Source organism: Cynocephalus volans, chromosome 10 (genome assembly GCF_027409185.1).
Source record: "Cynocephalus volans isolate mCynVol1 chromosome 10, mCynVol1.pri, whole genome shotgun sequence".
Classification (NCBI taxonomy): domain Eukaryota; kingdom Metazoa; phylum Chordata; class Mammalia; order Dermoptera; family Cynocephalidae; genus Cynocephalus; species Cynocephalus volans.
In genome coordinates, this window is record NC_084469.1 from 23,877,759 (window position 1) to 23,896,790 (window position 19,032).

Consider the following 19,032-nt stretch of genomic DNA (forward strand, 5'->3'; position numbering starts at 1 on the left):
TACTAAGAGTTCATTAAAAACAAATAATAAAAAAACGCAAAATAAGTCTTCACAGCCAAGTAAAATGTTTCTTCCCATATTCTGAAGGAGTAAGGATTGTGTGATTGCAAAGACATTTCCAATTCCCTTAATCAAAGAAGTACTAAAATTTAGTTCAGTTTTGATATGACTTATTACTGTTTCCCTGTGCATCATCCAAAAGAAAACAATCCCTTTCTGATAAATGTATAGAAAATCTATAGTTCATCTTAGAAATAGCAGCACTATAAATCCTGCCTAGAGGCAGCTATGGTTGAAGCATTTCATAAGATCTAACAAGCTTGCAAAACTAGTAGAAACTATAGAGGAAAGAAGTGAGCTCTATACTCACGTCCACTGGGAAAGGAATCCCTGGTAGGTTATCCAGCCTCTGTCATTCGTACAGACTGTGTTATTCACATCTGGCCCCCAGGGTATGTAAGGGAAAACTTTAAATAAATCTTTAAGCTCATCAGGTGACAAAGCACAGTCTCTATCCTGAAAATACACAAGGAAGTATATATAATGTTCAGATATCTAAGAGAATAATTCCCAAACACACAAGCCCCCTAGTCTAGTAAAGCTATGCTTCTAAAACTAATTAACGGGTTGGCCTGTGGCTCACTCGGGAGAGTGTGGTGCTGATAACACCAAGGCCACAGGGCTTGGATCCTATATAGGGATGGCAGGTTAGCTCACTTGGGAGAGCATGGTGCTGATAACACCAAGTCAAGGGTTAAAATCCCCTTACCAGTCATCTTTTCAAAAAAATAAAAATAAAAATAATTAACAAATGACAAGAAATTTACATATTATCTAGAAAATTTCTTACATGTATATTAGAACCTATGAAAGAGTCTATCAGAAACGAGACTTTTTCATCTTGAGAAAACAATAAAAGTAAGTAGCAGAAAATATTTTTGCTAGTATAACAGAGTGAATTTTTGGCTAAGTGACATAAGCATCCCATAGCTGAGGCTGGCTGGTTAGCTCAGTTGTTTAGAGCACAATCTTGTAACACCAAGGTCAAGCATTTGAATCCCCATACGGCAAGCCACATGCACAAAAAAGCATCCCATAACCCATAACTAAGAGAACAGAGTTAAATCATTCACAGAAAAATATTTTACCATATATCATAGAAAACTGTGGTGAAAAGCTTACCAAATCATGCTTGTCAAAGGTGCTTTGGAGAAACAAATATGCATGATGATTTAATTCAGTAGTGCAATCAGGAGGTATTTTTAGCCTGTCGATGAAAAAATTTAATAGTAAAACTAACCATTAATCAAACATTAAAATTTAAGAAATGAATGTAAAATTGCAACAAGTCTTTTTGTGGGATGACACCACTTACAAAAATATCTTCAATGGCATCAGTTAGACTTTCCCAGGGAAAAATCTCTGGAGTGGTTATGGCACTCCTCAGAAGAGTCACAATAATACTCATTCCAAAGTGACATACAAAGGCTCCTTAAATATCAGAAGGGCAGGTTGAAATAAAAATTTTACAAATAAAACTGATTAAACTGTAATGGGTTTGCTCTTCCTATAAACAAATTTTAAGTCATAATTATGAGTTTTATATTAATGCTAATATTATAATGAGTTGAAAATGATATGAAGAGATGTTATTTTTACCTGATTTGAACTTTCTGACCCACCCTAAATTCAGTTCAATAAACATTAATCAAACACACTGAGCTAGGTACTAGGGAGATAAAAACAAGACAGGCTCCCTACTTCTAAAGAACCAATTCAAGTGGGAGGTGGACCACAAACAGATCTCAACAGAATGAGGCAAGTGCCAAGTATGGGTAAGCTAAGGATGCAGGGGAGCCCACATGAAAGGGAACATCTCCTGCCTGGGGGTGGGAAGGTGTCAATACTGCTGGGAGACACTGTCCCCTGAAATGAGACTTAAAAGATAAGAGGCATTAATTAGGTTGGGGGAGAGGGAGGGAGAGAGTGAAAATAGCGTGGGCAAAAGCCGGTAGGAAGCAACATATGTCTGGTGAACTATAAATAGTTTGGTGTTTACTTCTAGAATGAAGGCAGGGGGTGAGCATAAGCACAGCAAATCATGAATGACCTCATATACCATGTTAAGAAGCTTGGGCTTTATCCTGTGTCTTGAAGGGAGGAGTTGAAGGGAGGTGACAAGGCCAAATTTGTATTTATATATCTACTAATCTATAAGCAATGCGAAGGACAGAGGCAGTGAGTTTAATAACAAGGCTAGAGAGACTCAAGTGGTAGCGCTAGGGGGCTATTTTGTGGAAAATTAAAGGCAGAGGGAATAAATAAACTCAAAGAGATGATCAGTATAAGTCACAAAGCTTTAAGAGATGGAGTTTCCTAACTCTCACACTTAAGAAAGCAATAAGCAACTTCCTGTAGAATTTATCTACCCACACAAATGGCACAGAAAAGAAAACTTGATGAAAGGGTCCCAGGAGAAATCCATTCATTTGGTAAATATTTATTGAAAAAAAATCTGAGAAATTAACTAGAGCCAACATTTAGTAACTTAAACAGGGGAAGTTTCAACTTAGAACTGAGTAATGGACCAGGAAGCTAATCAGAAAGATCTTTGCTTCCTCAGTGATGGGGAAGGGAAAAACAACAAAGCCTTTCTGAACTGTTTCATAGATAAGTCTAGGTGCTATGCTAAAATAGAAAAAGACACCATGAAGGTGACATGCCACTGAAAAAATGAAGAAGAAAGGCCAGAGTCCCAGGTCGGATCTTGAGAAGTCACCACTCCTGAAAAGCTTGTTTCCCTGGGGTACAGAAGAGGCATCCTGTGGCAAGGCAGTCTCCTGTTTGGGGAGACCACTGGGGCCATTTTTTTTTTTTTTTTTTTTTGGCAGCTGGCTGGTATGGGGATCTGAACCATGACCTTGGTGTTACAAGGCTGTGCTCTAGCCAACTGAGCTAATCAGCCAGCCCTGAGTCTATTTTTAAACAAGCAGAACATAAACATAGTATTAGCAAAGGAAAATAACTACAAATAGACCAATTATTTAGGAAAAATACTTATTTTATCCTGAGCTAAGAACAGGCTATAAAACTGAGGGAGGTGAAGAACTGATTAAAGGATAGGAAAATGCTAATCAACATATTTCTGACCTCTTGACTCCAAAGACAAGTTTTTCTAGCATCTTTTTTCTCCTTCCTCAGTAAAATGAATTTTAAAAAGATACTTGTATTCTCCATGAAAAGAAAAGTCTGAGCTATGATATAAATCAGTGGCTCTCAAATGGGGATGATTTTACTTCTTAGTGAACATTTGGCAATTTTGGAGATAGTTTTGGTTGTCACAACTGGAAACGGAGGTGTTAGCAGCATCTAAGGATGTGCTAAACATCCTATAATGCACAGGGCAGGCTCCACAACAAATTATCTAGTCCAAAATGTCAACAGTGCTGACACTGAGAAAGCCTGCTATAAACCCCTGCTATAATTCTAAATTATTTCTGAGTAGCTTGAAGCCTACCTACCTACGTGCTAAATAAAACTTAAAAATACTTGGCTTCGGATCCCATACCGGCCAGCTACCAAAACCAAACAAAACAGAAATACTTTGTAAGTGAAATCAATTAGAAAACCAAAGGTACATACAGGGGAAATAAATATTCAGGTGTCAAATCCAGATCATCATCGTAACCAAATCGTCGAAGCACAGTCCAAGTAGTCTCATGTCTCCCTCTCTGGATAAAAAGTGTGTGTAAAAAGAGAAAACCTGAAATAAAGTAAATTAGTAAATACAGTTGATGTGGAGAAGGGTACAGAGTCACATTGGAGAAAAGCATATAACACATAATGACAAGAGTTAGATTCGTGAACATATGTATACTGGTTTTTGCAAGTGTCTCAATGAAACAGATCTGATTTTGGAATCATTTCACTACGAGTAGGCCCAGCTCAGCAAGAGAGAGCACTGGATGCAAGTGCCAAAATTATATCCCAGGGAATACACTCGGTTCACAAAGTTACATGATAGACACAAATGAAACTGTTTTAGAGATCCTTGAGCTCATTTCTATAATGGAAAATTCTGGCCTTCGATTTCACTTCTTATTTTACTGTGGCTCTATAGTATATTCTACAGGGAACATTTTATATTTGGTAAATTTGATTCACAGACAAAATTCCCTAAAAATAACTTCTATTTAAAGGCAGTTTATAAGTAGGAAAAATTTTAAGATATATTTGTTTTTCCCGATATCTCTTTCCCTCAGACTGACCTCTATGTCTCTGAGATCCAACCAATTTCCCTATCCCTAACTTATACTGACAGTAAGGATGATAATCCCCAACAATGGCCTGTTGCCTCCAACTCCTAAATATCCAAGTCAGATTTTAGGCATACTAACATTTCCTTAAAATACAAATAATGCTATAAAGACTTCTTTTTCATCATCTTCTGCCAAATTTTGAAAATATTAAGTTCAAAAGGAAGAAAAACACCATTCACCCACCTTTCAGTGTCAATCCACTGTCAGCTACGCCATCACTTATATGTTTTCTGACTACGTTCTTGACATCTTCCAGAGCTTGAGGAGCTAATGGAGTGTTGAAACAAATTCTCTAGCAAAAAAATTATAAAAACAATTTAAAAACAAATCAGCTTTAAAACCACCAATAATATAAAACAATAATCCACAAAGCAACATTAAATTAAAAAGTTGTAACCAAAAGAAACAAATTCTAAATTAGGATAGTCTCCACTTTTTACTAAGTAAAATGTGTCATATTTAGAGGACAAGAAACTTTCCCAATTCCCCTCATTCTGTTTCAAAAACACAGGGCTGTTTGTGCAGCTATGATAGACAAAACCAAGAAAGCAAAATAATTCAGAGTTCGGACTTCGAGTCATCCTTAATATGCCCACTGTATACCATGAAATGAAACTATCAGAGTCCTCTCATTTCCTAAGCATAAGAGAGTTTTATACTCTAAGTAAAGGCTTAAATACCTTGATGTGAAAGATAATGTTGTTTAAGCTAATAATTTTTTATAGCTTATATCAGTAAAGAAACAGTATGCAAATGTCTAAAATAAAAGACAGCCAGCTACCTGAAAGAAGTTGAGTTCAGCATCATTGAGAGTACCATCATTATCTTGATCAGATATTTTAAATATACGAGTAAGTGCTTTTATACAGGCTGGTTTCATCTATAAATCATTGAGAAAAAACAATTAAAATAAGATTTTAAAATATAATTTTCACGAGCAATACTGGGAATAATTCTAACTGATTTCAAATAACATAAAAAATAACCATCAGGAAAAATGAACTAAAGCAAAGCCATTTACTTTTATACTCAGTCTCTTTAAGTAAATGAGGCAATATTTACTTGGACTGATATATGAAATGGTCAAACTCTCCTCTCATGACCACCAATCCTCTAACGATGGGCAAAAGAGAAGTTCATATTTAGGAAAGACTCATTCTTCCAGTCACATAACAGAACTATTTATTTATTTATGTCCTCCCTTATTCCATAAAGAATTTAAGCTGACTTATAAAACTTAGTTACTAAGGGCTTTATTTCCCCCCCAACTTCTGATTTCTAACCATCATCCTTCTGGTAGCAGAATGGGATTCAATGTTTTAATCTGTCCCTTGTGTGTGTATGTTAAAGCTGGGATATAAAATGTGCTTATTCATAAACAGGTGGCAAAACATCACTGAATAATAAGTGTAAAAGACTTTTCCTAACTTCCTATTATGAGGTAAGAATTATTTACATTTTTAAAAAGAAACTTGTCTTTTGTGACTCTGTAAGACTTTTATAAGTAATGCTGCTGGAAATGTATTTTGACTCTTTCATTTTTGTTTCAGGATTTACAATGAATAGAATAAATGTTTGATTATTTTTTTTAAAAAGGCCCACATATTTCTAATTTATATAATTACTATAGGGTAATCACTGTCAACAATTTTGAGAATAAAACTTTCAGGAAGATCTTTGAACTTTGGAAGTTTGAAGGTACATCTCTTATGGACCTATCTGAATCAGAGAAAAGAGATGGCAAGGTGAGGAAATGCATATTTATTAACTTATAACTTCAGTCACATGGCCTTACAGAGCAAAGTGGTAATGATGACAGCTTTGATACTATCAAACTTAAATGCAGAAAAGAAATTCTTTAAAAAACAGGAAAGGAAACAGTTATCTTCCAAACATACATAGTTAACCCCTTCTTTTTTTGTTTTAAATGGAGTCTCTGGGAGAGGAACTTGATATAGTGAAAGAAAGATAAAATATAAGATATAAAGAAATTAGAAAGTGGTGAAAAAAAGAAGTCAAACATTTAGAGAGCATTGGAGAGGGCTTCCTGTGTAAAATAGTACTAAATGTACCATAACCTGTAACATCTACAATCATGGGTGATTTATTTTTTTAAGTAAGGAAAGTAAGATATTGCTTCTATAAATGTGATCCTATTATTAGACATTCAAGACTAATAAATAAAGATTACATTGTTATATTTTATTTAATCTCCTTTAAAAAAAAAATCCATTATATAATAATCTGAAAGTTTCCAAAAGTAGCAATAGCTAGAATAATATCTAAAACAGAACCTAAAAATAACTTTATATTTTGTATGTGATTTTTCCTCAGATAATAAAAGATTACATTTTTTAGAAAAGTAATTTGAAGAAAAATAAAGTGATGCATTTTTCATTAAAGCTTAAAATGCATCAGAAGGTAAAGTGCTCTAAGGTGCTGGCTCAATGTGATATTTAAATACTAATCACCTTAATATTTAACACCAAAAAATTACAACTAAAAAGTATGAAAAATTATACCTCAATAAAGCTGTAAAAAATGTTTACAGTAATAAATCAAAAACATTTTGTATATGACTAATCTAAACCCTCACACAGTAAATGTTATAATTACATAATAGTTACATCTTTTTCAGTTTTAGATAAACTGAGACCACCATGGGACAGTACAGAGTTAATCATCAGTGGAAACATATTTACAGCTCAGGCTTTAATTCTGACTACTATCTTTTTGATGATTCTACCTCAAATCTATGTTAAAAACTTATTGTTATTTAAACAAAAGATTCTGGTATTAGCTTACACTTAAAGTTTGTACTTGTGTAAAACAAGGTATATTCTAAAAGCTGAAAATTTTGCTGAAGAGAGCAACACCCAGGGTCCTAGGCAGAAGCTGAGGGCAGCCCCCTCTGCCAAGAAGCAGGCAAGAAAGCAATGCTCAGGGTCCTAGGCAAGAGCTGAGGGTGGTCTCTTCTGCCCAGAAGCAGGCCAGGGAGCACACCAAAAACACCACTTCCACCACAGCCACAGGTGCTGCAAAATCAGCTCGATGCTGCAGCAGTAGCCACAGCCATCGTGCAGGCAGCTCACCAGACACTTGAATGCATTGACACAAGTCACCAGCAGAGACCAGAAAAAGAAAAGGATGTTTCTCTCCTCAAAGCCCACTCCAGAGTAACAGAAGAAGCAACTGCTCTACCAGATGACCAGACATCAATGTAGAGATACTAGGAATACAAAAACCCAGGAAAATGACACCACCAAAAGAATACAGTAATTCTCAAACACTAGACCCTATAGAGCAAGAAACCCTTGAAATGACTGAAAAGGAAATCCGAGCAACAATCTTAAGGAAACTCACTAAGATATGAGAAGACTCAATTAGACAACATAATGAAATGAGAAAAAAATCCAGGATATGAAAGAGGAAATTTACGAAGAGATTAATACCTTAAAAAAGAATGCAGCAGAACTCATGGAATCGAAAGATTCACCCAATGAAATAAAAAACACATCCAATAGCTTAAGCATTAGGCTAAAACAAGCAGAAGGAAGAATTTCTGATCTTGAAGATAGTCTTTTCAAAATAACCCAGGCAGACAAAAAAGGGAAAAAAGAATTTTTAAAAATGAAGAAAATCTAAGAGAACTTGCAGACAACCTTAAGTGCACAAACATTCAAATCATGGGTGTTCCAGAAGGGAAAGAGAAAGGAAAAGGTATGGAAAACCTATTCAATGAATTAATAATGGAAAACTTCCCAGGTATAGGGAGAGACATGGACCTTCATATCCAGGAGGCTCAAAGATTCCCAAATAGATCCAACTCAAAAAGATCCTCTCCAAGACACATTATACTGAAAGCTCAAAGATGAAGAAAGAATCTTAAAAGAAGAGAAAAGTGTTGTCACCTATAAGGAGGCCCCTATCAGACTAACAACAGACTTCTCAACAGAAACTCTACAGGCCAGAAGAAAATGGGAGGATATATCAAAATACTAAAAGAAAAAAATTTGCCAGCCAAGAATACTATACCCAGCAATGCTATCCTTCAGATATGAAGGAGAAATAGTGTCTTTTCTAGACATACAAAAACTGCAGGAGTTCACCACCATACAACCAGCCGTACAAGAAATCCTCAAGGAAGTCCTGCATCTGGAATGTGAAAAACAATAATCACTACCATGAACACACAAGAAAGAACAAAACCCACTGGTAGAACAAAAATGCAAATGAGCTACACATTAGATTACCTTCATCAGCCAGGTCCTGAGGAATGGAACTGGCGCAAGCTAAGCCCAGTTGCAACCAGCCACACTGCTGCCGACAACCTGGGGCCCCTCTGGGGTCCTGAGTTATGAAGCCAGGAGAAGCCAATCCCAGCTGCAACCAGGAATGCCACCACCACCCCAGGGTCTCACTGTGGTCCTGAGGCAAGAGCCAGAGGAAGCCAAACCCAACCACGACCAGGTAAAGAGCACACCAAAAACACCATTTCCACAGGGCAGCCCACCATAGCAATTGCAATTGCCACAGCTGCCGCAAAATCGGCTGGTCACTATAGCAGTAGTCACAGCCACCATGCAGATGGCATGCCAGACACTCTACTGTATTGACACAAGGAGAGTCATCAGTGGAAACCAAAAAAAAAAAAAAAAAAAGAAGAGGTCCTCTCTCTCCACAAAGCGCACTCCAGAGTAACAGAAGCAGCATCTGCTATACAATAATAGTGGGGGACCTGAACACACCTCTTTCAGTACTGGACAGACCATCTAAGCAACAAATCAACAGAGTAAGTTAATCTATCAGAAGGAGAGAACAAATCTATGATTACTAGAGGGGGGAGGGGGAAGGGGAGAGATTGGATAAGGGGCATAAAGAATAAGTATGATTTTTAATAATGAATATGCTAATAAAAATTTTTTTAAAAATGCAAATGGGAAAGAGAACTAAATCTTATCACTACAAAAAACCATAGTGACAATGTAATAATGGCCCTGTTTTATTTCTGATTTTAGTGATTTTGGTCTTCTCTCTTTTCCTTGGTCAGTCTAGATAAAGGTTTGCAAATTTTGTCGATCTTTTTAAAGAATCTACTTTTAGTTTTGATTTTCTCTATTGCTTTTTAGTTCTCTATTTCATATATTTCTGTTGTAATCTTTGTTATTTCCTATTTATATCTGCTTTTGGTTTAGCTTGCTCTACTTTTTCTATTTTTTTAAGGTAGAAGTTTATATTACTGATTTGAGATTTTTCTTATTTTTAATATAGGTGTTTAAAGGTATAAATTTTCCTCTAAGCAATGCCCTGCACCCTGTAAATTTTGATATGTTGCACTTCGATCTCTATCTGAAAGTACTTTCTAATTTCCCCATGATTTTTCTTTTTATCCATTGTTTATTTAGGAGAGTGTTGTTTAATTTCCACACATTTGTGAGTTTTTTAAATTTCCTTCTGTTGTTGTGGTCAGAAAACACATTTTCTATGATCTTAGTCTTTTTAAATGTATTAAGACTTGTTCTGTGGCCAAAAAAAAAAAAGATAATACAAACCTTTCCGTAAATTTTGAAGACTCCTCATATAAGTTTCATCACAAATCAAGTTTCTGTATATGTGTTATTCTCTTTCTAAGCTCTCTATTCTGTATCAGTGATCTATTTGCCCAATGTTGTGCCAATACAATACTTTCTGAATTGCTATAACTTTTCTAAAATTCTAAAACTTGGTAGGGCAAATCCCTTCACCTTATTCTTTTCTTCAGGAGCATCTTGGGCATTCTTGACCTTTGCTCTTCCATATAATTTAAAAATTCAATTTGACAAATTCCACAGGGAAAAAAAGTTGAATTTTTAATCAGAATTTTTACCAATCAGAATTTACAAATCAATTTGAGGAGAAATGACATCTTTGAAACCTTGAATCTTCCTACACATAAACCGTATATTTCTCCGTGTGTTTGAGTCAAGTTGTGTTCTTCTCTTTGAAAATGTCTGGCACACCAGATGCTATTCTTAGTTTATTTGTGTTTTCTGATGTTATTGTAAATATTTTTAATTTTTTTTTAACTATTTGCTGCTTGTTTATAAAAATGTATTTTTTTTGTAGATTGATTTTTGTATCTAACAAAATCTATGTCTAATCTAATTTTTCTGATTTATCTACAGATCCTTCTGGGTTTTCTACTAGACAGTCATACAGTTTGCAAATAAGAACAGTTTTGCTTCATCCTTTCTATTTTTTATGTTATTTACCTTATCACAAAAATTATAATCTTCAGTATAATTTTAATAGAATCAATGACATATAGGCCCCTTTCTCTTATTTCTGGTCTTAAAGGGAAAGCTTTTAGTTCAGCATCAAGTATGATAGTTTCTATAGGACTTTTGTAGATACCCCTTTTCAGGTTAAAGAAGTTCCCTTTTTTTATCTAATGTGCTAATAATTTTTATTACAAATTTTATAAAATTTGTTTTCTGCATCTATTGAGATAATCATATATTTCTCTTTAATTTGTTAAGTGGTAAAATATGTTAATTAACTTAACATCAAATCAACCTGAAATTTCTAGGATAAAAGAAACTGAATCAAAATGTACTGTCTTTTTATATTGCTGGAGTTATTCTTTTATTTAGGATTTTTCCTCTATGTTTCTGAGTGAGGTTAGCCTACAATTTTACTTTTTTGGGTCTTATTATAAGTTTATGCTAGTTTCATAAAACAAATTGATGAATGTTCCTGCTTTTTCTTACTCTGGAGTAATGCATAAGATTGAAGTGATATGTTCCTTATAATTTTTAATAAAACTCTCCAGCAAAACTAAAAAAGAAAAGAAAAGAAAATTTTACCTATCAGTCAAGTCCACCTAAGAAATGAATAACAGATGGTGGTAAATGTTTCACTCTTGTGGGACTATGGGAGAGACAGGGGGATTAGCAGATTAGCAGAACTAAAAATAGGCCTGAGAACAAAGTAGCAATTAAAGAATTGAGAACAAACTAATAGTAGGGATTTAATGTAGCACTTGGCTAAAGGCCTCAGAGGTAAATTCCCATAGTATAAGACTGTTTCCCAAATTTCCTTGATCATAATATACAGCACCTGATTAAATGAGAATGGAATCCATTTTTAACAAATATACCTAATGACTGCTATGATGAGGCAAGTCTGGGAAATAATGTGTTAAAGTAGCTTAGAAAGAATCATCCCAATTAAGAAACAGTAAATCAGGAATAAGAGTAAACCAGGGTAAGACTAAGGAATAACTCAGATTAATTATTCATACCAACGTTCAGCACTTTTTCTCTAAAGGGCCACATAGCAAGTATTTTAGGTTTGGGGACCAAAAGGCAAAATCAGGGATATCATGTAAGTATTTTTATAGCAAGAGAAATCAAATTTCCACAAAGTTTTTATTGATTACATTAAAAATATAGTAATAATAATAACTAAGTATAATTCTGCTATAAAGGTCTATTAATGGAAGAATGAAATTTTTTGGAGGGATAACATTTTTGCTTAACTGGGGTTCAAAGTTAGTGTTCTCTGCCATGAAAATTAACTGCAGATGTTCTTATGTTAGTGGTGATCTGTAATGAGATTTTATGTGGTTCATCTTTGAAAATGTCTTTTTACACAAATATATACTGCCAATACTGATACATATCCACAAACCAATTATTTTAATGGAGCACATTTGTTGCTTGGAAGGCATTTATAGAATTATATTAGATTCTTTTCTTGATATTTGCCTTTTAGCATGTTGTCACACTGCAGATTAATCAGTTCCAATTGAAGGTTAGGTGGAAACTCAACTGCACAGCTAAATAAATTATGAAATATGAAAATTTTCTTTGTACTTGCATCAAGGCCAAAAATAAGATGCTGGAAATGCAGCTTGGGCTTGGAATATTTACCTGCCTTGCCATCTAAAAATCCACTGTTTTCTTGTTTTGGGAGAATGGGTATGCACCAACAATAAATAAAATGTCATGGTAGAGTGATACACATGGTAATTGAAATGCTGTTCAGTTATAACTGTGTCAGTGCAATTAGTAGTGCACTGAACAGCAGTGAGAAGTGATGAGAGCACCACACATAAGCTCTGATGAAAGTTTTGTAGTATAAAAGCAGCCAAAGACAATCATAAATGAGTGAGCATGGCTGTGTTACAATAAAACTTTATGTATGAAATGACAACATTTGAACATATTAATTTTCACTTATCACAAAATATTATTCTTTTTTTTTCAATCATTAAGAAAAAAATGTAAAATGTATCCTTAGCTCACAGGCTGTACAAAAACAGGTAGCAGGCCAAATTCGGACAATGGGTCACAGTTTTCCAACCACTCACCTATACCATAAACTTTTCCTGAAAGAAATCTGCAACTTTTCTTGTCTTAAAAACAGTATCTCAATAATAAAGAGACAAATAATTCAATTAAAAAATGGGGAAAGGACCGTGAATAGACATTTCTCCAAAGAAGATATACAGATGGCTGATAAGGACTTGAAAAAGTAATAAATAGTAAGCGTAATAAAGAGTAATCAATGTCATTAGCCAACAGGGAAACACAAATCAAAATCACAATAAGATACCAATCACATCTACTAGGATGGCCACAATAAACCAAAAAAGACAAAGAAAAGAAAAAGTAAAATAACAAATGTAAGCAAAGATGTGGAGAAACTGTAACTCTCATACATTGCTGGTGGGAATGTAAAATGGTCCAGTCACTGTGAAAAACAGTATGGTGGTTACTCAATAAGTTAAACATTCAATTATTATGTGACTGAGCAATTCCACTCCTAAATATATACTCAAAAGAATTGAAAACAAGTGTTCAAATAAAAACTTGTACATGAATGTTCACAGCAGTCTATTCATAGTGACCAAAAAATAGACACTATCCCAAATATCCATCAACAGAGGAAGGGATAAACAAAATGTGGTATATCCATACAATGCAATGTTATTTGGCCATAAAAAGAAATGAAATACTGATACATGCTGTAACATGGATGTACTTTGAAAAAATTATGCTAAGTGAAAGAAGCCAGAAACAAAGGCCACACATTGCATGATTCCATTTATGTGAACTGTCCAGAAGAGGCAAATCCATAGAGACAGAAAGTAGATTAGTGATTGCCAGGAGCTGGGGTAAGGGGAGAACGGAGAGTGACTGCTAACGGGTACAGAGTTTCTCTTTTGGGTGATAAAATGTTCTAAAATTAGATAGTGGGGATGGCTGCATAACTTTATGAATATACTAATTGTATATTCATAAATATACATATATATGCACTGAATTGTGCACTTTAAAGAGGTGAATTTTATGGTATGTGAGTTATATGTCAAGAAATTTAATCAGTTCTCTAAAGTTTATAGCAAAATATTTTAAATTTTAGATATTTCAATAAGGAATTACTGTGTTTCTTAGCTATAAAAGAAGAAAAGGGAATATTCAAGTTGTGTTACATGTTGTACCCATGTCAAAAAACTACACAAGTTTTTTGTTTGTGTATGTTTTTAAGTTTGTAGATTTTATAATAGCAAAGCAAATAGATCATTAACTAAGTTTTTGGATTTTTTGTTGTTACGGTTGCCAATTCTCCTGATTGTTTTAATGGCACTTCCTGAAGTAGTGCTTGATCTAGAAAATATTCTGAGTATTTAATGTGAATGTCATTGAAGAAAGTTACCTAGAAAATGTAACAATTTAGTAAGCAATAAATTTAAATTTTGGTAGTTTTATCTTTACAACACTACTTAAGAGTTACCAAAAATCTCTACCATACTGGAGTTACTACCTACACATTCCAGCCCCTATAAACACAGCCTGAGGGGTTACCTCCTTCTCCTCTGGGCAGTACAGGGGCCCTGTAGGATGAAGAACAGCTTTCTGTGCATAATAAAAGAGCTCTGATATGTTCTTCAGGTTTTTTGCTGAGCACTGAAAAAAAAGTTTAAAATTTTACACTCTCAAATCACTTATGAAAGCCAAATACATTTTTTAAACTATCGATGTAAGGTAACAGTAAGATTCCTTGAAGAAACTGAAAAATGCATTTTTCTTTGTGGACAGCACAATGTGAATGTTACAAAGAGCTCAGAGGCCAACTCTAAATTCTCTGTTTTATTTGGTTTACATGACTTCATAAAGAACAGGAAATTTATTCCATCCCACATTGTCCCCCCTCCTATTCAGAACTTCAATTTTCTGAAAATTCAACAACAATAAATTTCTAAATCAAATGATGAGGCATACCTCCACACAGGTTTCTATTTCTGTATACTGATTCATAATAGGAAGGATGGTCTCCATACTACTATATTCCACCAGATCAGATTTGTTCCCAACTAATATCAAAGGCAGCCTGAAATAAACAGGGCATATTATAATAAGGAAGGCAAAAGACATTAGACTTACATTTTAATTTGCATTATAACTCATTCTAACTAAAAAAAGCTTTTATTTAATCTCCCCAACATGAACTCTCTCCTATAGTCGGAACAAGCCCCCTAGATAGCAGGTTCATTCATTTATTCAACACAGATTTATTGAGTACCTATTATAAGCCACATACTGTTCTAATATTAAGGACACAAGGCAGGCAAGGTATCTGCCTATTCTAATAGTGAAAACCAGAAAATGAATTTCCAGTTCACTAAGTGCTATGAAGAAAATAAATAAGGAGATATGGGATACAGTAATGGGAGAGAGCTAACTATATATAGTAATCAGGGAAAAACCTCACTGATAAGGTGATGTTTGAGCCAAGAAGTGAAGGACAAGATGGAATCTGTCATGTGAAGAGCCAGGGAAGAGCTGGCTGGGAAGGAACAACATGTGCAAAGGCCCCAAACTGAAAAAACATGCTGACAGGGCCAAAGAATAGGAGAATGCCAGGGTGGCTGGAGAGTACTGAGCAATGGGAAAGAGATATGAAATGGGGCTGGAGAGAGGATCAAAGGCCGGACACACAAGGACTTAATACACTGTGGCAAGGAGTGTGGGTTTTCTTTTCTTTTTTTTTTTTAAAGATGACCGGAAAGGGGATCTTAACCCTTGACTTGGTGTTGTCAGCACCAGGCTCTCCCAAGTGAGCTAACCGGCCATCACTATATAGGGATCCGAACCCGTGGCCTTGGTGTTATCAGCACCACACCCTCCCAAGTGAGCCACAGGCCGGCCCCAGAAGTGTGGGTTTTATTGTAAGTGTAAAATGGGAAGGCACTGAATAAGTAGAGAAATGACATAACCTGATCAACATTTTTAAATGCAGTGATTTATCTTTTATTTATTCATTTATGTATTCATTTATTTTGGGTGGCTGGTAAGTACTGGGATCGGAACACTTGACCTTAGTGTTACAACACCTGATTTGTTACCTTTCAGAGTTACATATTGAAATAATTACAGCATGATATTACATCTCAATTTGCTTCAAAATGATCTCAATGGGAGGGGTAATAGATGAAACAAGAGTGGCCATGAGTTAATAATTTTTGAAGCTGGATAACAGGTACACAGGGACTTATTATACTGTACTATTCTAATTTTGTATATATTTAATTTTTTTCATTAAGAAAACACCTATTATAAGCCTATTTAAATGTGGTGGCTTGGATTAGAGCAGTGGCAGTGAATATGGTGAGGAAATACTCAAATTTGAGACATATTTGAGTACAACTGACAGGAGCAGCTGATAGATATAGAGGTTGAGGGAAAGGCAGAAATCAAGAAATATACATAGGTTTTTGGCTGCAGAAAATGGGTAGACCTCCTAAGACAAAGAAGATTAAGAGGTCTTTTTTTGTGTGAATTCTGCAGGAGAGCTTGGAGAGAAAGTAAATCATTTTGCAGAACTCCCGACTGCAACAGAAACAGTTGCAAGCATCTAGTTTACCTAACTCTTGGTGTGACCATTATGCTTAAAAGGACTGATCCACTGTACAACCTAAATATAATTGGTAACAGAGCCAGGAGGATTTCCAAAAATGTAGTGGTTTGTAAGCAAAGGTGTGCATCAGAATCATTTATGGAGCCTAAAAAAAATATACCTGTCCAAGCCCTACTCCAAACCTAGTGATTCTAAAATTCCAAGAGTAGGCCTGAGGCAGCTACATTTTTTTGAACGTGCCTCAGGTGATAGTGATGGGCATCCCTGACTAAGAACCACTGTGACAATGGTCCAAGGAAGTCCTAAGGAAGAATATATAGGTAGCAAATATAAACCGAAGGTATGAGGCCCATGGAAAGTACTGGGGAGTGTAAGATTTGGGAAAAGTCAATAACAAGAAAGATAAGTATGCTCACATAATTCTGGGAGGGAAAAATAAAAGTCCGGGGATAGGCACATGCATGACTGTGGACCACAGCCACACCTGAGAATGATAAAATAGATCTTCAAGTATTAAAAGCTACTTCCAGGTGGTACTAAAAGGGCCGCCAAACTAGCCGCAGCATTTTAGCAAGCCGTCATAGTAAAGCCAAAATTTTTCAATTCAGTGGCCCAAGATGCTGCTTGACAGATCCTGGCAAAACTGCCTTCTCTGAAGAGTCCCTCCTGGAAATGGCTCAAGCAATCAGCAAGAACTGTAGGTGTCAGGAGCATGCAGGTATTGGATCCTCTACAGCTCTGCCCCATACAACCTTCTATGGTGGTGATAATGCTCTTCATTTGTACTGTTCATTTCTGTAACCACTAGCTACATGCGGCTCTTCAGCACTTGAAATGTGGCTAAGTGAGTCTGATGAACTGAATTTTTAGTTTTATTTATTTTTTCTTTTCTTTTTTTTTTTTTTTGGCGGCTGGCCGATGGGGCATCTGAACCTGTGACCCTGCGCACTGGTCAACTGAGCTAACCAGCCAGTCTAGTTTTATTTAATTTTAATTAATTTAAAGTTAACTTCCCACAACTGACTAGAGGCTAGTGCACTGGACAGCACAGCTCTAGAGGGTCATTCTCTCCTTTCTCCCTTGTCAGTAAGTCACCACAAAGTTTAAAACCATGATAAAGAGGAGCCATTAGAGCTATAAGCACAGTACCTACAATGCCATCCCAATCACAAAGTTTCCCTTCCATAAATACATAAGATGGAAAGTCAATGACCACATCTGTTTAGAACGAGATCTTAAGAGTTTCAAGGAGGGCCGGCCTGTAGGCTCACTTGGGAGAGTGTGGTGCTGATAACACCAAGGCCGCGGGTTCGGATCCTTACAGAGGGACGGCTGGTTCGCTCACTTGGGAGAGCGTGGGGCTGAAAACACCAAGTCAAGGGTTAAGATCCCCTTGCCGGTCATCTTTAAAAAAAAAAAAAGAGTTTCAAGGAAATGGCAGTGGGTCGTGGGCCTCAGTCCCTCCCACTGCCTACTGTAAACAGGTCTGTGACGAAGCCAGAAGCCCCCCTGGGTCTCAGATGGCCCCCCTCCAACCCAGGGCCTTGGCCCAACCCTCCTACCCCAGGTAACAACATCTTAGAATGTACCTATTAGCTATGTGTGTTTCTATGGGATGTGTAACTTATCTGCTCATGTCTTTCACCAAATTTCTTCTTAGATCTTTCTAATTCATTTTTAAGAGTTCTTTTTTCATTAAGGATGTTAACCTTTGTGTTAAATTTGTTTCTTATCAATTGACTTTAAAATTAATTTGTAATGTTTTCCTTTGTTTCTATGTTGAGAAAATAATTTTCTATCTAAACATTAAAAAAAATTCACATCCCATATAACTCATATATCATAAAATTGACCCTTTTAAACTGTACAATTCAGTGCTTTTTAATACATTCAGAATTGTATAACCATCACCACTATCTAATTTCAGAACATTTTAATCATGCTCCAAAGAAACCTGGTACCCACTGGCAGTCACTAGTCACTTCCTATTCCTCCCTCCTCCTGGCCTCTAGCAACCACTAATCTACTTACTGTCTCTGTGGATTTGTCTGTTCTGGACATTTCAAATAAATAAAATAAAGTAAAATGTGTAAAAAAAAAAAAAGTTTCAAGGCACCAAAATGCACAACTGAAAGAGGAATCTAAAAAATTGAGTAAAGAACCAGATGTATACAATACATAGATAGTAATCTGATTTTCCTAACATTTAAAAAGACTCAAATGCTTTGTAAATAACTTATGTTCAATTCAATACTATTGCAAGAAAAATGTTTTGTTTCCATTTTTACTTAAAATTCAAAACAGGGCTGGCCAGTTAGCTCACTTGGTTAGAAATAGAACACAGTGCCAACAACACCAAGGTCAAGGGTTTGGATCTCTGTACCAGCCAGTTCAAAAAAACCCCCCAAAAACAAAACAAAAAAACTCAAAACATTTATATCCACAACTATCATTCTGCTCAGAATACAAAATGTGTGTTCTCTTGCTTCTTCTTTATCACACATATATCTTCCAAAGAAGTGCAAAGAAATCTCCCTGCATGAAGTCCTAAAAAAGATCTCTAAAGTTTTTTAGAGAACTTATAAAATGCTTAAACATCCATTATTTCATTTGATTCTCAAATTAAACACATGAAGCCAAGACAGTTATTATCCTCATCTCCACTTACAGATGCAGAAACTAAGAAGTCAAATGAAGTCCAAGTCTTAGAGCTCATAGTTGGCCACTCCTGATTTCAAAAGTTGTTCATTTTTCTCCAAGTCCTATACTCTCACATACAGCACAGCACGAGCAGTCAATGACAGTGGGG

The 19,032-nt window shown here is 35.5% G+C and overlaps 1 protein-coding gene across 2 annotated transcripts in view; it reads right to left on the reverse strand.

The window, feature by feature from the left end:
- The window catches only part of RHOT1 (ras homolog family member T1), a 60,298-nt gene that overhangs the window by 21,444 nt on the left and 19,822 nt on the right, over nucleotides 1-19,032 (reverse strand). For both annotated transcript variants that reach the window (XM_063109351.1, XM_063109350.1), the window contains exons 7-13: nucleotides 14,588-14,696; nucleotides 14,171-14,272; nucleotides 5,101-5,199; nucleotides 4,503-4,611; nucleotides 3,643-3,763; nucleotides 1,183-1,267; nucleotides 371-516 (exon numbers count right to left, since the gene is read on the reverse strand). In XM_063109351.1, the coding sequence (XP_062965421.1) occupies nucleotides 371-516; nucleotides 1,183-1,267; nucleotides 3,643-3,763; nucleotides 4,503-4,611; nucleotides 5,101-5,199; nucleotides 14,171-14,272; nucleotides 14,588-14,696 (771 nt within the window). The remainder of the gene's footprint in view (nucleotides 1-370; nucleotides 517-1,182; nucleotides 1,268-3,642; nucleotides 3,764-4,502; nucleotides 4,612-5,100; nucleotides 5,200-14,170; nucleotides 14,273-14,587; nucleotides 14,697-19,032) is intronic.